General features: G+C 35.1%; 2 protein-coding genes, 1 non-coding gene and 1 pseudogene across 4 annotated transcripts; 3 read left to right on the top strand and 1 right to left on the bottom strand.

Moving 5' to 3' along the window:
• The first annotated feature begins 4,686 nt into the window (after positions 1–4,686).
• LOC143549860 (pathogen-associated molecular patterns-induced protein A70-like) lies at positions 4,687–5,424 on the top strand. Its single transcript, XM_077040647.1, has one exon. It carries the CDS (start codon positions 4,687–4,689, stop codon positions 5,422–5,424), a length of 738 nt encoding a protein of 245 aa, XP_076896762.1.
• A 3,961-nt stretch (positions 5,425–9,385) lies between these two features.
• Positions 9,386–9,489, top strand: LOC143549880 (U6 spliceosomal RNA). Its single transcript, XR_013138219.1, has one exon. It is a non-coding gene; the product is annotated as a U6 spliceosomal RNA (small nuclear RNA).
• A 3,510-nt stretch (positions 9,490–12,999) lies between these two features.
• On the top strand, positions 13,000–17,066 carry LOC143549859 (CRM-domain containing factor CFM3, chloroplastic/mitochondrial-like; annotated as a pseudogene). Its single transcript, XR_013138215.1, has 9 exons — positions 13,000–13,926; positions 14,228–14,636; positions 14,832–14,962; positions 15,054–15,407; positions 16,018–16,174; positions 16,258–16,550; positions 16,660–16,719; positions 16,815–16,928; positions 17,025–17,066. The product of XR_013138215.1 is annotated as a CRM-domain containing factor CFM3, chloroplastic/mitochondrial-like (transcript).
• Positions 17,067–17,326: 260 nt separating this feature from the next.
• On the bottom strand, positions 17,327–20,332 carry LOC143549853 (DNA repair protein recA homolog 3, mitochondrial-like). The gene is made up of 8 exons (XM_077040644.1): positions 20,187–20,332; positions 20,043–20,112; positions 19,413–19,630; positions 18,739–18,826; positions 18,477–18,649; positions 18,197–18,343; positions 17,981–18,112; positions 17,327–17,883 (listed from the first exon to the last, which is right to left on the bottom strand). The coding sequence occupies exons 1-8, from the start codon at positions 20,241–20,243 to the stop codon at positions 17,509–17,511; spliced, it is 1,260 nt and encodes a 419-aa protein (XP_076896759.1). The 5' UTR covers positions 20,244–20,332; the 3' UTR covers positions 17,327–17,508.
• Positions 20,333–20,684: the final 352 nt, after the last annotated feature.

The raw sequence follows: 20,684 nt of genomic DNA, 5'->3' as shown, positions 1-20,684 counted from the left end.
TATTTCTCACATTTCTTAATCACAAAGAAAACAATACTTTGACTATAACCTTTACTTATGAAAAGGTAGGTTATGCTTATTAGTAATCAAGGTTCAGGCTATACTTCCGACCATAGTCTAAGCCTTTATAATAATAAAATAATAACTTAAGCAGAACACCAACCTCATTCGGGTATTTTAATTGCCTAAGTTTTTGTACGGGCAGCACTTCTACTCCCTTATCACTTATTGAAACTTAAATCGTCAGTACCCTTGCTTCTAAATTGCTTGACAAATCTACGGTGTGTCGGAACTTCAATTCTTGCGCGAATCACGAGAAATCAAGACCTCAGAACCTCATAGTAGTCGGGCACGCATCCCAATGTTAAGTGTGTGTAATAAAAGGTGTTTTTGGGATGAGTTTCCTTCAAACCCGTAGCCCCTTTTTATAGGCAAAATTTTGGGGACCGTCGCGTAGCGCGACGCCCTTTTCCTTAGGTCGTTGCGTAGCGTGACGCCGCAATTTATAAGATGATGCCACGTGTGGACACGTGTTTGGCCACGTGGCACTGATTACTTAACCCAGTCATCGCGTAGCGCGATACCCCCTACCTTCTGGACCATCGCGTAGCGCGCCGCCCCTTTTTCTAAATTCCTGGGAAACACCATCGCGTAGCGCGATGATCAATATGTTCTACCCGTCGCGTAGCGCGATGGGTCTAGAAAACCAAAATTTTATTTTCAGCCCTTGGACTTTGTTAACTTGTCACGTCAGTTCAAAAATACTAAAGCGGCCCTTATGCGGCTCGCGGCGATGCGAGTGTGCGAAGTGCGCCATCAAAACGCCACATTACGCCCATCACCCGAGTCCATGTCCGAGTCCGTGCGCGTGCGCATCGGGTGCTTCGCACCCTCCGCTAGGACTAGTGAGAGTGATTAGCCCCATAAGAACATTACCATGGAAAACTCCTTCCTTATAAAGTGTTTTTATTTCTTTCCCACTTTCCATGTGAGATGGAGTTTCCTTACTTAGTCCCTTAACATAATATGGTTTCTTTTCTTTATCATACTTTTTCCCATTATCTTTCTCATAATTAATTTTGGTCCTTTACCTTTATACACTTGTCAAATATGGAACTAAACTTTGTGGGTGTTACATTGCACGTATCCAAGAGGAGTTGGCGATCAAAGTCGCTTATTGATTATGACCTTTGTACTATTTGATACTATCGATGGTGCGTTGTCGGTTTCTTATTGGTTGGACGTCTTCTTCAATAAGATACTTCTTTTGTGCACTATAACTAGGAAAATCTTTAGCGTTACTTATCCCGAGGTATCAGAGAATGTTTGGCACCCCATAAAGGTTTTGTCAGCACGCACTCCAGTACGTCCTGTACTTCATACTTGGCGTTAGTTGTCCGTCTATACCGCGGAGGCCTGCGTTTCCCTTTAAATGGGTGTATAGCCCTACCTCTTCATCATCTACGTTTCTTTCTTCCTTTTTAAGTGGTGGCATTAAAAATCAATGTCGATGGTCGTTAATTTTCTTGTGTGTGTGTGTGTTTTTGGTCAATTGTGCTTAGGAAATGGTTACGGGTTAGTTTAGAGAACTAGTTCAGGCGTTGTTAGAATTAAATTCCATGGTTAATCACAACCACAAATCCATCACACAATTAATAAATATACAACTAGAATTGGTTCTCATTTATCTCTCAACTAACGCACATAACATTTAATGCTCTTAATTGGTATTTTTCGTCACATTATCACTCTTTTTAGTAAACAAAAACATATATAATGGGTAATGTTCCTTAAATCATTATTACTTCAAGACACGCATGAGCTTTCTTGTAGAAAACGTGCATTGGGAGATGGCGTAGTGGCTTTATCGGCCCATGGCTAAGATGATTCTCAATATATTCTTTCCCCCCTGTACTGTTATTCTTTTATATATATTTATAAATATTAGTACTTCTAAATATAAAACACCAGCAACTCTATAAGGGAAAAAAAGGGTGAACGATTTCATTAACTACGGAGTATTAAGAAATAAAGAATTGTATACTTTTGTTATGCTTATGATGCCTTTGAATCTAACCACCATGCCAACAGTACTCCACACTCGACAGACCCAGTGTTACTGGTTACCTACCACCTTGTTTGTCTGTTATGTGTGAACACGTTATAAATAATTTCATTAATGAAATTACAGAAGATAACAAAAATGTATCTCAATTATATTTTTGGTTGACTTCAAAAATCAACGGAAGGACCACGGTGTGAATGCACATTTTAGACAATATCGATTTTTTTTAATAAATAAATATAAATGACTTACCATATGAGGTTATTTGTCATTTTGTCTACATGAGAATATAGTCACATTTATGTAGGAAAATGTTCAGTAAAAATATAGAGGGAATTGTGGTGTGTGACACGACTGTTTTAATATTTGATTCAGCAAAAAAGTTAGTGTAGCAGTTTGTAAGAAGGTAATGCATTAAAAGTTAAAACAAGTATCAACTTCAACACTACACTATACTAAGATATATAGCTTATAAGTCTTCATTGAGTCATTTCTATATGTAATGTCTATTTTTTATCACATTCACTATCATGTTAGATCGTCGATATACTTGTCAAAAGTGGAGGAGAATTCGAAGAGAATGCAAAAGAACTTATGAATGAGTGCAATAATGTGTGTTATGAAATAAGAATTGAAACTTGTGTTCTGTTTTTCATGAACTCAATGAGACAGAATACAAAGAGTTTAATGAAGATCACATACATAAACCAAAAGTTCTAGTAGTGTAGTTCATAATGAAATTGGTAAGCCTATCAATATATTTTTTTTTTATTTTTACATTTTGTTTAGAAAACCATTAGATAGTATGACTCTACCGGCCAAAATGTGACTTTTTCGGCCAAAATCGTTTTTCCGGTGACCTTCAAGTAACGTCTGTTAGGATTTTGTTATTCGCGGACCGTTGGAAACAAATATGTTAAAAGTTGGGACCGTCAGCAGCTAATTCCTTAGTTGGGACCGGCAACGACCAAATGATAATAGTGTGGATTAATAAAAACCAATACACCTTATTATTATTATTTTTTACTTTCATAGGCATAGTAGCTTGTTTGTATTATATATCTAGTATAATTTAGAAGTTTTGTGTCACAAAAATTTTTTTAGAATATTTTAATTATTTGTGTTTTGTTTTTATGTAAATCATTTTGATGATTAATAAATTGTAACATCTTGGTATGTTGGTTTGTGTTAAGTGTGTTAGTGCTTGGCAATGACATTAATAGACTACTTAAGTTCAAGACCCATATGAAGCAACTTTTGACATTATATTTTGTTCAAGACTCATATTAAGCAACTTTTAAGATTTCATTTTTGTTAAGTGGATGGAGACTCCTTCAAATAATTTTTTTTTAGCTTTTTCATTTTATTTTTTTTAAAATATTTTATTTGTGTTTTTTATTTAATATGTTAATATTAATGAGGCCTCATTGGGCCACTTGGCCGAAGACATCATTTTTGTTATGATTTTGTTCCGGTATCGTAGCGAATGTGACGGAAACCGATCAAATTCGCATAGAGTCGTCACGCTTTCTTTTAGCTCAAGTGTTGTAACGATCGTAACCAAAACCGACCGAAAGCCGATTTTTTTTTGTTCTAGTACCATAACGAACCTGACGGAAACTGATCGAATTTGTGTAGACTCGCCGCCTCAACGCTCAAGTTTTACCAATCGACTCCACCTCATTGGTCCACCTAAATTTTTAGAATTTTTTTGTTTTATATTTGGTTTTAGTTTTGGTATAATAACACACGCAATCAAAACCGGCCGAATTTGCGTCGACTTACCGCCTCAACGCTTAGGACCAACGACGCTTGGGTTTACCACCGTCCGGGTTTTACCATCCTGCCCTGACGCAACGCGCCAGGTAAAACACTAGTATATTATAAAAGAAAACTTTTGTGCCGCTAAGCCCTTATTGGGCCAAGCGGCGGCATCAAATTTGTCCACACCATTTTGATTTTCTTTTTTAGTATTGGTAGCATAACTAACGTAACGAAAACCGATCTAACGCCAATTTTTTTACGTGACGGAAACAGACTGAATTCGTGTAAAGGGTAAACTCACTGCATCAACGTTCGAGACTGACAAAGCTCGAATTTTGATGTCATTTGATTTTTTTTGTTTTAATTCCGGTACCATAATGAACGTAATGAAAACCAACCGGATGCCAATTTTCTTTTTCTTTTTTTTTTAGTTCTGGTACTGTAACGAACGAGAAGAATACCGACCAATTTCACGCAGAGTCACTGCCTTTTGTTTTAGTTCAAGTACCACCGTAACAAAAAAAGACCGACTACCAATTTTGTTTTAATTTCGGTACAGTAAGAAACCGATTGAATTCACATCGACTTATTATCTCAACACCCAAGACCAACAACATTTGAGTTTTATCACCACCTAGATTTTACCAACCTACCCCGGTGGGGTAAAATCCTAGTTTATTTATAAACCACACAAACCTTCAAGTCACATTATAAAAGGACAAACAAAATAATTTTAAAATATTCAAATAAAAACAACAGCTTTATTTTGTGAAGGGGGGCGGTATGTATATATCCGCCCTCAATGGCTTCTCCTATTTCACATCATCTCATTTTTATCAGTTGTCCAAAAATAAAAGATGGTATCCATGGCTATTGCTTCCATGTGGGCTTCCATGACTGCCTGGTTCACACCCACTGTTATCTTTTGTGCTACAAACCTCATAATCGCCACCATTTTCATAGCCTCAAACAACAGCCACCATGACCATGACCATGACCATCCACCCACACAATTCTCTAGAGTTTCTTCATTCCTCGAACGAGCCAGATCAATGAAGTTTACTACTTGGTCTGAATCTGAACCCTCAACGGCGACGTATAGTTCATCCAGTCGACTCGCTCAGTCAATCCATGATGAACCACCACTGAGTCAACCCGCTTCTTTCTTCCAACGAGTTACGTCCTTTAAATTCTCTGAAACCAACCCCGACTCACCTGCTCATCAACTCGCCCGATCTCCTTCGATTATCGAACGACTCAAATCGTTTAAACTCTCCGGAGCTACTTCGGGTTCCACTGAACCGGAAACTGCCGGGTCGGACCCGGAGCATAATAATATGATCAGAAGCAAGTCGGATAAGACAGCAAGTAAGAAGTCAATGTCGAAGATGAAGAAGTCACGTAGCGAGATGAGGATGGCGCCAAGCGACGAGGAGGAGGATGTTGACTTGCGGCGACCGGCGACGGCGAGGGAGAGGCGGAGTCATGACGTGGATGCAAAAGCCGATGACTTCATCAGCAGGTTTAAGCAACAGTTGAAGTTGCAACGACTTGAGTCGCTTGTGAGGTATAATCAAAGGCTGAAACCGGAGTGAGTAGTTAGAAGTTAGATAGAACTCATGGGAAAATATAATATTAATATTAATATGAACGCGGGAGATTAATAATCTAGTTTTGTCGTATGTTGTATCTGTTCTTTCTAGTGTCACATGTTCTGTGACATGTGAGTAGGGGCTAGTGACTCCGTACTCTTCTTGGATCTTCTCTCTCAATTTAGTCTCTATAAAATAATGTGTATTTCTAAAAGTGGTTGATGAACTTATTTTTATACTGTATTTCTTTTAATATAATGCTACACTGGACGAACAAAAAATTGATCTTAACTAAAATAAACAAAGCAATATGACCCTTTTTGATAGTTGATACCAAGCTATAGGTAAGTAACTAAGTTGGTTATACTTTTCATTGACAATCCCACCACTTCAAATTGACTCATTCCAGAATCTTACATCACTAAAGAATTTTACACACCAGCCATTTTCTGAATTATTGAAAACTTTATGCTCATGTGATGAACACTTTCTTTTATTCTTTTTATAGTCTGTGAATACAATTGCCAACATTCTGATGTGTAAAAGAAAAGTTTACTATCTCTCATGATACAAATAATTAACTTGTTATTTGGTATATTTATTTTTTAAATTTAAACTTACCAAAAATGTTTTTCTCTTCACTTCTTTGTCAAGTTTTGTATAACTTTTAATAAGTCTTTTGTTTAGTTTAGTTGTAAAACAGCATCTTAAATCAGGGACACGTTCAAACTAAATACTGCTTGATTAATCATTAATTTTGAGGGTTTGAAACTAAATACTGCTTGATTAATCATTAATTTTGAGGGTTTGACTTTTCGTATATCAATAGCGAATCCCCGTTATGATCTTAGACAGCTTAAAGTTATCCGATTTAATTCCTATCGCCTGAAACACGTTCATAAAAATATCCAAAGAAATTAACCTGAAATATCGAGAGCCTCGTGTATAATTCTACCAATTCAAAAATTTTGATAACTTTAAGGGTTTTTATTACAACTTTAACAAGTTAAATAATTGATGTCATAAACCTGACTAAAAACATAAACCTAATAAATTTTCCTTCTTACTACTTAACATGTGAAAGTCGTTAGTTTAGGAGATCACTTTTACCACTTGGTGGATCATTTGACGTCTTCAAAGCAATATCATTTTTAGTAACCTCAACAAGCATTGAGATAGTTTGTTTGATACGATAGTTTCTTATTCGTGTATTTGGTTCATTAATAGGAATAGAAAAGTGAATATTGTATGGGTGAATTGGTACACAATACTATTCTCTTTTTTATTGTTTTCTTTTTTCCTTTCTAGCTTTTTGCTAGACAGTGTGTTATAAAATATTATCAGTTGTTCAAAAAACATTTCTTAAATATAAAAATCTACCAAAACCAAGTCATTCATCGAAATGTTTGTTAAATTTTCACTAGTAAAAAACCGAACTTTGTGATATGCGTAATGGCTTTAACGCCCTTGTAAAATGTAGGCCAAGTTCTTGCTGATTGATTAACGGGGTCTACATGCATTCCTCTCTCACTCCTGCTAACAATCTCACGAGGATGTTCTTGGCGCCGCGTTTTGCTCATGTGGCTAGTCTTAATAAAATTGAAAAAAAACAGAGAGATGTATATGATAACAAACGTTTAACACTAATAAATAAACTATCGATGCATGATGAGAAATTCAAACTAAACATAAGTATCTTCATTAAATCACAAGCCTTCACTGTTATTGGCTATTGCACTATAGCTAGGGATGAGATACATATTTATAAGACGTCTGGACTAACTAATACCTTAAAAGGAGAAAGTCATTCAATAACTATTTGTAGCATTCCAAACTATTTGCCTAAAGCAATATTTTTATAATCGTAGGATTAGCGCCTCAAACGGTCTGGTTCTGTCACAATATAGATAGAATTGGTGTGGAAAGTATAACAATGACTAAAGCATTGGTGATTGGTTCGGATAAAGGAAGCTAAGCGCTATCCTATTGAGAAGACGATACATCTTAACATACTATGGCCACAGATAACAACCTAATTAGTTGTGAACAACCACAACACACTAGTTAGTTGGGAATGCATGCCGCGTCACTTGACTGTTTGAATCAAAGTATCACTTACAAACTCAAATAAGGCTAGCAAGTCATATTCATAAATTTCACTCATAACTCATAAGTATACGCAAGTTATTGCTTTCATACTGGAGTTTGGCCGTATAGAGGACCCCATTTTTATAGCGAGGCTAACGGGTGTCAACTTATAAGGCTGGCCAATGTTTTTCTGTGCACTCGTTATCAGAGAAAGTCAATAGATTTCTCTCAGCACAAGCAAGTTATCAACTAAGGCTGAGGGCATGCAGGAGGCTACCATAATCATTTTTATTTTTTAATAAACAAAAATTAAAAGAACTAGAAATATTATAAATGAGTTAAGTCAATACATGTACGTTTTTAGCACTACCAAAAAATTCAAATCAAATTTACAATTCCCATTAGATTTAACTTTTTTAAAAATTTCTTTAATTTATGTGAATTTATTCTTTAAAATTGTGACTGTTTGATTTCTTCAAATTGGTAACCAACCTTAATTGTTTTTTTCATAACGTTTTGTTTTTGTTAACAATTTTTTAACACTTATAATTCCACTGTACCTTAAAGACGTAAGAGAATTTGAAGCAACTTTTATATTTGTGAAAGGTCAAATACCATACCACTATATGAAAAATTAATATGTGTTTTGTTAAAAAAGATTATTTTTAATTAATACAACCATATTATTTGTATAATTAATATATATATTCTGTTAAAGAGTACCTCATTGTTAATTTTAATTTTAATTAAATATTACGAAAAACTAATCCACATTAGGTGAGAATTTGACTTCTCATAAATTATAGATGTATTATTTCCTTATTTAAATGAGACTGACCAATCAAGTCATGTACATTTACTAATGTACCGACACGTTCACTGAACTAGTACGTACCCAAGAGATAAAGTGTGAATGGAAAATTTATTGATTTCTACTCTATGGGAGCCCCATCGCTGATTCACTTATTCCATCCCTGTATTGACTATTGAGTGGTGCAAATGACAGAGACGTAATTTTGAAATAGATGAAAAATAATAACTTATGGAATGACCAAACAAAATAAAATAGATTACCACAACAAAACTTGATTTAAATAGATTTTACAAGTTACAGTGTCAGGCATCTCTTCTTGTTCTATTTGTCAAGACCCATAACCCGGTTATTTCATTTTGATCATGGTGAGTAGAGATCTAATCAATACAAACAGTTTCTCGAGTTTTACTCTTTAAACTCGAGTAGGCTTGCAAGTCTAAACAAGTTTATTATTTATATAAATATAAATTTATTTAATATATATTTACATAATATTTATTATTAAACATTAAACAATATAAAAGTAAGTAAATTATATATATATATAGGGGATATTTCAAATGAGAACAAGTTTTAAGAGCTCGAAAGAACTCAGTGTAACGATTTTTTTTCGAATTTTTTTTACATATGCGTAATTTATGTAAGTTACATACACGTAAAAAAATTACAGAATTTTTTACGCGTCGAGTCGACTTATTACACATGTGTAACGGACGTAAAAATTAGTGTAATCACTTACAACTTTATTCTCTCTCCTACTTTGACTTTTTAGTCAGATTTAGTCTCAACCACACAATCCAATCCATTTAATAAAATATGTGGCTAAGAATTGAGTTCTTAAGTTCTTAAAACTCAACATGGTTCTTAAAATATCCATCCCTTATATATATATATATATATATATATATATATATATATATATATATATATATATAAAATCTTTTTTTATGTATATCAATATATTAATAAATATTAAACGGGTCAAGACGTCAAGTCCTAGCTCAACATGAGGAAAAAAAATACTCATCTAGTATCAATTTACACCAGCACATTAAGGGCAAATACCCTTTCAGGGACATCCGATAAAATTGGAACGATACATAAAAGATTAACATAACCCTCACGTAAGGATGACACACACAAATCAAGAAAGCATAAAGAGCAAATGGTATAAAAAAAACTTTAAAAAAAGGGTCTCCAATAATCCAAAATGGCTATAAAGTCGTTACCAAACAACTGCCAAAAATGTCATTACCACATTGGTGAGGTGATTAGGAGATTTTTCTTAGGGTTTCTCAGCTTATGTGCGCGCTCTTAATTATGGTTAGCACCATTGTAAGGGCAATTCGAACTTAGGTAACGCAGTATGAAAAGTGTTATGACTATTTAGGAGAGACACAGTTACCATTGCGACATATGTCTTTAAAATGAGAAAATAATACTAACATTTCAAACCGGTCCTTAGTGGTGACTATGATTTTCTTAATTAGGGCATTCAAAAGATAGATCCAATATGAATATGATGATAGACTTTAAGATGGTATCAAAACATTTTTCTTATTAGCTCACAAGTCATATTTTAGGTTTAAGTTTTCTAGAGTAAAGGACGTTAACTCTTATACAATGACTGTAACACTCCAATTCGAGTAAGACTATTCGTGTCACTTATACAAAAATAAAATTAAAATTCAAATGTCATTCCATTGATGTTTAAAGTGTTACAATAACATAAGGAATGGCGAATATGTTTCATTACATTATTGCTACAAAGGTACTTTTAAACACCCGAGCACTCTCTGACTTTTTATCCCCGGTTATCTTGATAACATGGCGTACAAGAAGGAAATAAAAATGTATGTATGATCGAAAATTGTTCAGTGAATGGACAAAAAGTATTCAAGTTATCAAGTATTAAAACCACATGTTTTGCTTCCATAAAAGGCTTTAGATTTCAAAATCGTTTGCGTAAATGTTTACAAATACATGCAAGTAAATTAAATCATATCATAAGTCATATTCAAATCATAATTAATGCTTCAACTAATTAGCCCATTACCTTTGAATAAATTTGTCTTTATTTGGTTGGACCCTCCTAATTCAAAAGCGCCAATTAAACATATTATTTTTTTCGAACTGTGAAATTTTATAACCAAGTAACGGCAAAAAAAAAAAAAAAAAAAAACTAAACAATCCACGAGTTACCCTACAGGCCTACAATCCTGAGTGCAGCACCCAAAAAAACAAAGAGATTTACATAAAAACAAAATGCATCCCCTTAAAAGGGTATAGTGTATGCATGATGCTTAAATATTAAATATACGATATTCTTAAGTTTTCTAGTGTGTATATAAATTGTCATTACACAAAAGATTAAGGTTGGGTGTGTCATATAAAGCGGTTTGAACACACTCTATTTTATATTTGATATGTATTAATAATTTGAAGTCATTCCACAATTAATTAAAATATCTTCGCTTCTGATTTTAAAGTCATTTTCTAAACCACTTCTTCTTAACTTGCTGGAAGACAGAGAAGGCTTTCTAAATGAGATTGACTTCCACGAATATGAAGGATAGAAAGATGCTATTTGTTGTGATTCTATCAATTTGTGCATCAAGTTTGACGAAGATCACAATCTATTATGAAGAAATGATAGCGCTAATTAACAGATTGAACAAGCAGCATTCTTTAAATTTCCACTTTCAACTAATTTTGTATAGAATTCTGCAAACTCGTACATTGCATAACCATGTTGATTCCCAAGAGGTCGACGATGAAGAAAAATGACCATTATGCCCTATGTATAAAATAAAACACGTAAAGTAATCTAAGTCTTAGCACAGGCCATTTTGACATGATATTTAGACGTGTTAATGCTGAAACAAAACACCAAAATTAGAGCATATTAAGAAATGGAGGTGCAAAAAAATACTGGTTCCGGACCTGACCCCATGGTTCTTACCTGGAACCGGATCCAACTATCCAACCCTACCCGACCCACGGGTTTGGACTGGGCTTTGGGTTTCTCCTCGTACCCGGAAGCGACTTACACCTACTGAAACCTATATTATGAAGTTTGAAAAAATACGACAGCCGAGCTTTTAGACCATACCAATAATAACATAACCCATTAAAGTTTTATCCTGATACAACTTGGATTGCATATAGTACAACATCAACATGAAATGAAATCCAGATTTCAGCACTCATGGTCACTTGAATTTGACTCACTTTTAGTATTATTATTATTATTATTATTATTATTATTATTATTATCATCATCATCATCATCGTTTCTTCACCACACCAGGTAATCTTTTACTTTCGCTAGCTTAACTGTTTAAAGATTTTTGAAGCTTACATCTTGTAGATTGGTTTATGGTAGGATATAAATAAATCTTAAATGGGCTTAGTTTAAATTTTAAATTGAAATCATCTCATCGAGCAAATATATGGCAGAATTAATAGTGTTTAAATCTTATATTGGATTTATGTTTTAACAAAGTAAACTGCTTTTGACGTATTCAATTATATTTCCTGAGATGCCAATTAGTTAAACAAATTATATATATATATATATATATGTATGTATGTATGCCCACCGCCTGTTTGATAAAATGCTTGTGTGAAAATGGACGCATTACTAGCTCTTTATTTCACCTGTTTCATTTGGTAAGGTTGTTAAACACGAGAAAGCTTGTTTGGAGAATCAACATGTGTTTATCCCTTTTGTCTTTGACACTTTTGGTTACTTAGCTCCAGATGCCGTGAACCTTCTAAACAGAGATCAAAAAGTCATGCATAGCAATTTATCGGCTCATAAGAATCAAAACTTTGTTTTTAGTAGGATTGGGTTTGCTATCCAAAAGGGGGTTGCGGCGCAGCTTGTTACCTGCTTACCTGCCACTTCATTGTAAATCGTTTGATTGGTTTCAACGAATTATAATATTAGACATTATTAAAAAAAAAGTATTTACTATTTAGATCATATCTTTCTTTCTTTCGGTTATAGACATAGATACCAAATCTAGATTTGTTGGCTATGTTGTTTCATTGGATATACCAAAATGGCCTCGTTTCTTTTTAACATAACGACATTAGTGTGTGTTTTATGCTTCTACAGATCAATGATGAATAGCATAAAGAATTGCACAATTTGACGTTGTTTACGTATATACAGTAAAGGAAAAAAGACATCATAAAGCTAGGTATAACCACCTGGTAAGGTTAAAAATCCGGTTTTTAAAACATTGTGAGGCCGTGTTACATTTTATGACCATGTTTTGGCTTTTGACAAGTAATTATATGTTCATAGCTAGTATTTGATATGACATTTTAATATGCATGTCTTTATTTGATATGGAATTTATGTTTTGGACCTTTTAAGTCTCATGGTTCGTGTTAACTTTCCTTTTTATGTATCTGCAACATACAATCTTCCAGTTACAAGCTTGCTGGCATTGCAATTTGTTGGTCATGTATTGTTAGTTTAATTGGATAAATATATTAAGTTAATGAAATCTTTATTTTTTCTAATAGTGGATAATAATGCAAGAATTAGGCTATAGTGACCCAGCCCGGCTATTCGGATACTGATTAACCCGAAATCCGAAAATAATAATTAGAAGTTAGAAATGGAGAATGGGATGTGTGGTTTTTGATCAAATTATAGGTATGGAGATAGAGAACTGGGTGTGAATGCTTAAGACCTCCATCTCTACGGAACACAATACATCAATGGCTTCTTCATCATCACCGTTTTCACTTAATTTCACTATCCCACATGCTCGAACAAGCTCTTCGAGCTTCAAATTGTTTTGCAGTAATCAAATAATTCAACATGACACCCAACAAATTAGCCCCAAAAAGAAGAACCCAAGAAAACCAAGACCAAGTTTTTCAGAACAAGTTCTTGACAAATGGTCTCGCAAACCCACTTCATTGGGTGACAAATTCCCATGGTAGAAACAAGAAATTAGACAACAAGAAACCAAAACTGCAATCAATTTCATAGAAGAAGAAAGGGTTTTAGATGATTCAAGAATCGGTAGCAACTCGTTTGCGAGTGACTCAGTGAGTTTTGATTCCATACAAAGCATAAAGCTTGCTCCTTGGGTTCAAAAAACTAATACCCAGAAACAAAGTTTTGATTTTGAAGATGGGAATTCACAAAAAGATAGTAACAGTGGTGAAATGGATAATGGGTTTGCTTTGTCCGAGTCAAGAACAGTGAGTGACTCGGTGAGTCCCAAAGCTGTACAGAAAAGAAGTCTCGAAAGGGTTTTTGTTGAAGATGACGAACATGTTACAAGTGATGGTCAAGAAAGTCAAGGGGTTGAGAGGGTTCCATGGGAAAAAGAGATTTGTTTCGGGATAGTAGTAATACACCACTGGCTGAGAAATTGATACCCGAGTTCGAGTTGAAGAGACTGAGGAACAAAGCTGGGAGGATGGTGGAAAGATTTAGAGTTGGTGTGGCTGGGATTACACAGGAGTTAGTGGATTCAATACATGATAAATGGAAAACTGATGAGATTGTGAAGTTGAAATTTGAAGGGCCTGCTGCCATGAATATGAAAAGAACCCATGAAAGTTAGAGGTCAGTAGCTCGGTATTTGCCTTCTGTTTGGTTGATTTTGTAGGTATAGACAAAATGAAAAATACAATGTTTTAGGTTTTCAATCGCTAGAAACATGAAAATAATCAGATTTAAAGAAACATGTGTGTAAGAAAACTGATTATCTGAGATAAATGTATAGTTACTTGACTATCCTTAGTTATGTTAAATTTGTTGAAACTTCAAAACACTTGAACTCAAATTGAACTTGATACTTCAATAAGTCAAAGCTTACTTTTTTTTCCTAATGGACTCTTCAAATGTGTTTCATAATTTCTTTCTAACAGAGTAGAACGGGTGGCTTAGTGATATGGAGATCAGGCAGTTCGGTTGTATTATTCAGAGGAATGGCTTACAAGCTTCCCTGTGTGAAATCGTTTATTGAACATGAATCAAAGCCTACAGAAAATGAATCATCAATAAAGTATGCGGGTCGATATGTTAAGGATCTTTCTGAGGAAGAATTATTAGATTTAAAAGAACTCAATCTCGTTTTAGATGGATTGGGCCCACGGTTCAAGGATTGGTCAGGCCCTGAGCCACTACCTATAGATGCAGATTTGCTTCCTTCTTTGGTTGAAGGGTATAAACGTCCATTTAGACTTCTCCCATATGGGACAAGACTCGGTTTACGAGATAAGGAGATGACCTTTATACGTAGGACGGCAAGAACAATGCCTCCGCATTTTGCACTTGGTATGTACTAATCTTCCATTCTATTATAACCTACCCTTATGAGATTTGTTCAATTTTTATTCTTGATGAGTTTCTTATCTTAACTTTGTAAGAAGGTTGAGTGCCCTTATTGTTTCTTGAGCAATACTTAATTCTTGATGAGTTTATTAATTGTTTTGTTGTCAAACAACTAAATTACCCTTGATTGCCATAAAGGAAGAAATAGAGATTTGGAAGGCCTTGCAGTTGCAATGGCAAAGCTATGGGAAAGAAGTGCCATTGCAAAGATAGCCATCAAGCGAGGTGTACACAACACGCGTAACGAAAGAATGGCGGAAGAGCTCAAGGTTAGATTTTTGAAATTTATATTCTTTCTTTTAATATGTGTGCTTTGTTTGGTTAAAAATGACTAAAATGCCTTTGGGTGGTTTGATTTAGAGACTGACAGGAGGGATTCTAGTCTCCAGGAACAAGGATTATATCGTCTTTTACAGGGGTAATGACTTTTTACCCCCTAATGTCACAAGGACATTGACTACAGCACAAGAGCTAAGCATTAACCGCCAAGAAGACGAAGACAAAGCACGAGAAAAGGCTTCAACTTTCATTGATTTAACTACTAAAAACTCTCTTAAAGGCCCGTTAGTTGCCGGGACCCTAGCGGAGACCATAGCGGCTACATCAAAATGGGGAACCGACCCTAGCAGCGAGGAGATTGAGAGAATGAGAAGGGAAGCAGCCGTTGCCCGACACACTTCTCTTGTCAAACTTCTTCAAAACAAGCTAGCCCTGGTAAGTTACAAAAACGTCCCCATCCCTCCCACAAAATTAACTATTTGCCCATTGTCATTGTTATAAAGATAAAATTATCATGAGATGGGGCTTCGAAGATCCCCATCTCATGGTCCAAGGGTATTTTAGTCATTTCCCTCCTCCATGAACTTGCCTAATTTTACATTCTCATAGCTATACCCTTTAAAGATTTATATAAAACTGGGTTGTGAGGATTCATGTGGTGGCGTTATTTTACTAATCTCGTGAAAATAATGTAAAAAGTGACGGAAGGTTAATCAGGCATCATGTGGTGGCGTTGATAGCCGAAAGACAAGGTACATGCACCAATTTACCGGTGTGCCGATGGTTGAGTGTTATGTGCCTTATGTCCAAGGCTTGATGCAAAACTACTTTCGAGCCGGGGGTCTCACTGGAAGCAGCCTCTCTATTCCTACGGGGTAGAGGTAAGGCTGTCTACATCTTACCCTCCTCAGACCCTACCATAGCTCTGCTATTGGTGGGATATACTGAGTACGATGATGACGATGACGATGACGATGACGATGACGATGACGATGACGATGATGATGGGTAGTTTAGTCACTTTACATATTTCACGTGATTGCAGGCGAAAGGAAAGATAAAAAAGGCTGAAAGGGCATTAGCTAAAGTTCAAGAATATTTAAAACCATCAGAGCTTCCTACCGATTTGGAAACTCTAACTGACGAGGAGAGGTTTTCTCTTCGTAAGATAGGTTTAAGTATGAAACCATACTTGGAGTTAGGTATATATACGTTTTCCTACCTCACTTAGTTCTTTTAATCCTTTTTATATTATTTTGAAAAAAAAAGGTTTCATAATGTTTAGGGAGGCGGGGTGTTTTTGATGGTACGATTGAGAATATGCACCTACATTGGAAGTATAGGGAGTTGGTTAAGATAATGGTGGAGAGAAAAAGCTTTGCGCAAGTGAAACATGTGGCTATTTCTCTTGAGGCGGAAAGTGGTGGAGTATTGGTGTCGGTAGACAAAACCACCAAAGGCTATGCCATTATTGTTTATCGTGGAAAGAATTATGAACGGCCGAAGGCAATAAAGCCGAAAAATCTTTTGACTAGAAGGAAAGCTTTAGCTCGTGCAATTGAATTGCAAAGGCGCGAGGTAGGTCTATATCCAATAATGTTTCTAAGGGGATAAAATTATTAAAATCTGTTTTATAGTTCAAAGATTAGATAATGGCTGTTGATCATTGCTTTCTGAATACTTGCAGGCTTTAAAGTATCATATGTTGGAGTTATCAAGAAGGATTGAGAAGCTGAAATCAGAACTTGTATGGTTTTTGGAATTCTCTGTAACTTCAATTTCAATGGCCTACAAGGGTATTTTTGTAAATAAACATGAACTGTTGGGCGTTTGGATTTGCAGGAGGATATGAAGAAAATAGATGAAGTTGATGAGGAGACATTGAGGTCAAGGATAGAAGATGATTCAGGTTCCGAATCAGAATCTGATTTGGATGACCGTCACGCGTTGGGGGAGGTAAATGAGAAACAAAGCATTTGCTAAATTTTTTGAATAATTTAATTGTGTGTATGTTGATAATAATCTTGATGTTTGTTACGTCTGTTGTTACAGGATGAGGAAGCATACCTTGAAACATACAATGATGGTGAATAGTTTTACACGAATCATTTTACTTAAAAAGTTTATGTACCATGTAACTGTAAAATCTTATGTACCATGTAACTGTAAAATCTTATGTCAAATCATTTTTTTCTAGGGGTGTTATGTGTCATGTTTGCAAGTTGAATCCAAACATCCTTATAGCATCACATACACAAGACTCGAAACCAAATTGCAACTTAGAAAACTAAATGATAATCTACTGTTTTTCATTCAAAACTCAAATATATCCACATTAAAAACAGAAATACCATATTTACAACATTATGTTGCTCAAGTGTGCATAAACCAAAGCCGCCTTCATGCCACTTTTTCCTCTTTCAGGTAAGAGTTAACATGTGAAGATCTCCCTTAATGACTAATGACTAGTTTAACCACATTTAGACCAGAAATAAAGGGAGAACAAGCTACAACCTGAGGCCAAATTAGTCATTTCTCAGGCCTCAACTGCAGTCACCTCTTCATCAGTTGAATCAACAGCAATAATGTCTTCAGTATCTGTTGATTCCACCTCTTTTTCCTTTTTTGGTTCCTCAATAAGCTTTACCCTTAATTTGGTTTCTAATTCATCACGCACAGTTAAATTCTCAGCTAAGTAACGCTTAATGGCATCTTTTCCACAAAACTTCTTATCTCCCATACTGTAATATGCACTTCCGGCTTTCATAATAAACTTGTGTTTAAGACCAAGTTCAATAAGTTCTGACTCACGACATATGCCTTTGCCAAACTCGAGCTCAAATTGTGCAGTTCGGTAGGGCGGAGCAAGCTTGTTCTTTATAACTTTGACTTGAACTTGGCTTCCAAGTGTCTGTAACACATATAACAAATACGTAAGTATAATATACTCGATTTTGCTAAGTCAAGAATCAAGATTCAAATAGACAGTAAAGTTAAAAAACCAATACCTCTTCTCCCTTTTTGACAAGACCTATTCTCCGAATATTTAATCGGATTGACGAGTAAAACTTCAACGCGTTTCCGCCACAGGTCACTTCTGTGGGTCCACCAAATCCAAAAGTAGCCAACTTTGACCTTACCTGATTAGCATTCAAGCACATATCAAATTATCAATGCCAATGATCGAAAATGAGTCAGCGATAAAGAAAGATCATATCTGTTACCTGATTAATGAAGATCAAAATAGTTTGTGATGCAGATAACGAATGGCTCAATTTACGAAGTGCCTGACTCATAAGCCTAGCTTGCATTGCCATATGTGCATCACCCATTTCACCGTCAAGTTCACTTTTAGGGACAAGGGCGGCAACCTGATAGTGCATTATCAAACCATAATCAGAAAATAAAAGAAGGTTCATCAAACAATATGTGACACTGTCTGCTAAATTTGCATCCAATATTCTTTAAAAATTCCTAAAAATATCAAATAAAGATCAAACTTACACTATCCACAACAACGACATCAACTGAACCACTTCTGATAATAGTATCTACAAGACTCAAAGCCTGTTCCCCACTATCCGGTTGTGACAAAAGCAAATCCTGAGTGTTAACACCTATAGCTTCGGCTAACGATGGATCAAGAGCATGCTCAGCATCAACAAATACACAATAGCCTACAAAAGATTACAAAAAGGAAATTAATTTTCTGCATAAGGCGGTAGCCAAAAGCATAATTTACTTTCTGAAAGACTTAGGAATTAACCTCCTTGTTTTTGTGCTTCGGCAATCACGTGGAGAGCAAGAGTTGTCTTTCCAGAAGCTTCTGGACCATATATCTCCACTACACGTCCCTGCATCAGCAAAAGGTACTTATTTATTATAATGATTTCACATGTTGACTGATACATAGGAGTTTAAATGAGCCAAGTTGCTTGCAAGCTACTCGAGCTTGGATCGATCAAAAGCTTGAAACGAGCTGAGCTTTTCGAACCCAGGCTGAGCCCGAGCTTCAGCCTTGTCTATTTTTAAGTTTTACGTATTTTGGACTTTCTGTGTATTAATTTTATACTATACAGTCAAGCTCAAGCCGAGGATTGGCTCGTTTAAGGTACTACACAAGCTCAAGCTAAGCTTAGGCGCGTTTAAAGTTTTTCTCAAATATGTAAAAATAATTTAAAACGTATATAAATTAATTAATAAATAATAAACAAGTCAAGTCCAGGAAGATCCCTAGCTTGAAAAAACAACTCACAAGCCAAGTTCAAGTTTTAAAAAAAGAGCTAGAAACGAGCCGAGCTCAAGCTTGTAAGTCAAAATGAGCCAAGCTTCAGCCTAGTTGAGCTCAGGTCCGGCTCATTTACACCCCAACTGATGCATATGACTAACACCATGTGTTTAAAACTAACTATGCATATATGTATTACATAACAAAAATACCTTTGGAAATCCACCGACTCCGAGCGCTATATCCAACGCAAAAGATCCCGTAGATACCACCGGGACTTGTCTAGGAGACGCAGACTGACCAAGAAACATGATAGAGCCCTTTCCATGAGAAGTATTGATTTGATCAATTGCTTGCTTTAGGGCTAGATCTTTCTTAGACAAATTCTCCTCGCCAGAATCACTTCCATCGGACTTCGACTTCTTTTTACCTAAACATTATCTTATACCCGTAAGCCCATCACCATTGAAGAAAAAACTGTACATGTATGTTTCGTAGAAAACTTTGCATCTCTGCAAAACCCTGTTTTAATCATTATAAAATATATCCTAATTTGTATGGTAATGTTACAACAGAACAACAGTTGAAGTTTAAACAGCCAACCATCTACTTATTCATAAAGTTTCAGCCTTTAAAATTATATTATTCAAATCATTCGCAAATAACATTGTAAAGTTTCAGCCTTTAGAACTATTAAAGTATGAAATGTAGCAAAAAAAAAAAATAACATTACTTATTCATAAAGTTTCAGCCTTTAGAAGTTAAATATTCAAATCATTCAGAAATAACATTGTAAAGTTTCAGCCTTTAGAAGCATTAAACTGTGGCAAACAAAATCATACCTTTAGTAGAAAAGCTTTTAATCTGAAATGCTGATCCCAGAAAACACCTGTTATGGGCCTGCACATCAACCTGCATATACAAAAATAAAAAATAAAATAAAATGATTCACAGAAATACAGATGAAATTAAACATGAAACAGTACCTCAAAATAAGACATGGAGCGTTTTAGAATTGATATGTTTCGAAGTAGCCTGGCCATTGTGGTATATTACAAGATTTCTTTAGGGTTTAAGCAGTTTGTTTTTGCCCTCTTTTCTTTTGTTTTGAGAGGGAGATTGATTGGTTTGATTTTAGGGTTTATGGGTTTTCTCATTTTTCCCTCCTTTATGTGTATTTACAACTATCACCCTTTGTGTTTTAACTATACGGATACTCGTACCAGCTAACATTGTCCGATTTGTTTATATAAAGTTTTATGTATTTGATTTTGTATGCCAGAACGAAAACTTCTTGAAACATTACCCACGTACTACTTATCTAGTGATGTTTTAGACGTCGACTTATTTATAGAGATAGATTTATGTTAAAAATTTTAATTATTCCAGTAACGATAAAATGTATATTTTAAAAAACAAACATAAAAGAGTTTTGGTTTGCTGGAAAGGCGAAAAGTATGACAACAAATAAGTTTCATAAATGT

Source organism: Bidens hawaiensis, unplaced genomic scaffold, assembly GCF_021521415.1.
Source record: "Bidens hawaiensis isolate Kalapana, Puna unplaced genomic scaffold, B.hawaiensis_p1.1 tig00015852_1, whole genome shotgun sequence".
Classification (NCBI taxonomy): domain Eukaryota; kingdom Viridiplantae; phylum Streptophyta; class Magnoliopsida; order Asterales; family Asteraceae; genus Bidens; species Bidens hawaiensis.
The sequence above is the reverse complement of the archived record's forward strand: the minus strand, read 5'-3'. Positions and strand labels throughout refer to the sequence as shown.

Bases quoted from the DNA above. Each gene is read 5' to 3' on its own strand.
- LOC143549860 (XM_077040647.1), top strand. From the start codon at position 4,687: ATGGTATCCATGGCTATTGCTTCCATGTGGGCTTCCATGACTGCCTGG.
- LOC143549853 (XM_077040644.1), bottom strand. From the start codon at position 20,243: ATGGCCAGGCTACTTCGAAACATATCAATTCTAAAACGCTCCATGTCT. The intron at 18,650-18,738 runs GTTAATTCCTAA...AATCTTTTGTAG, and splicing joins CGAAGCACAAAAACAAGGAG to GCTATTGTGTATTTGTTGAT. The intron at 18,344-18,476 runs GTAAGTTTGATC...ATGCACTATCAG, and splicing joins ATGTCGTTGTTGTGGATAGT to GTTGCCGCCCTTGTCCCTAA.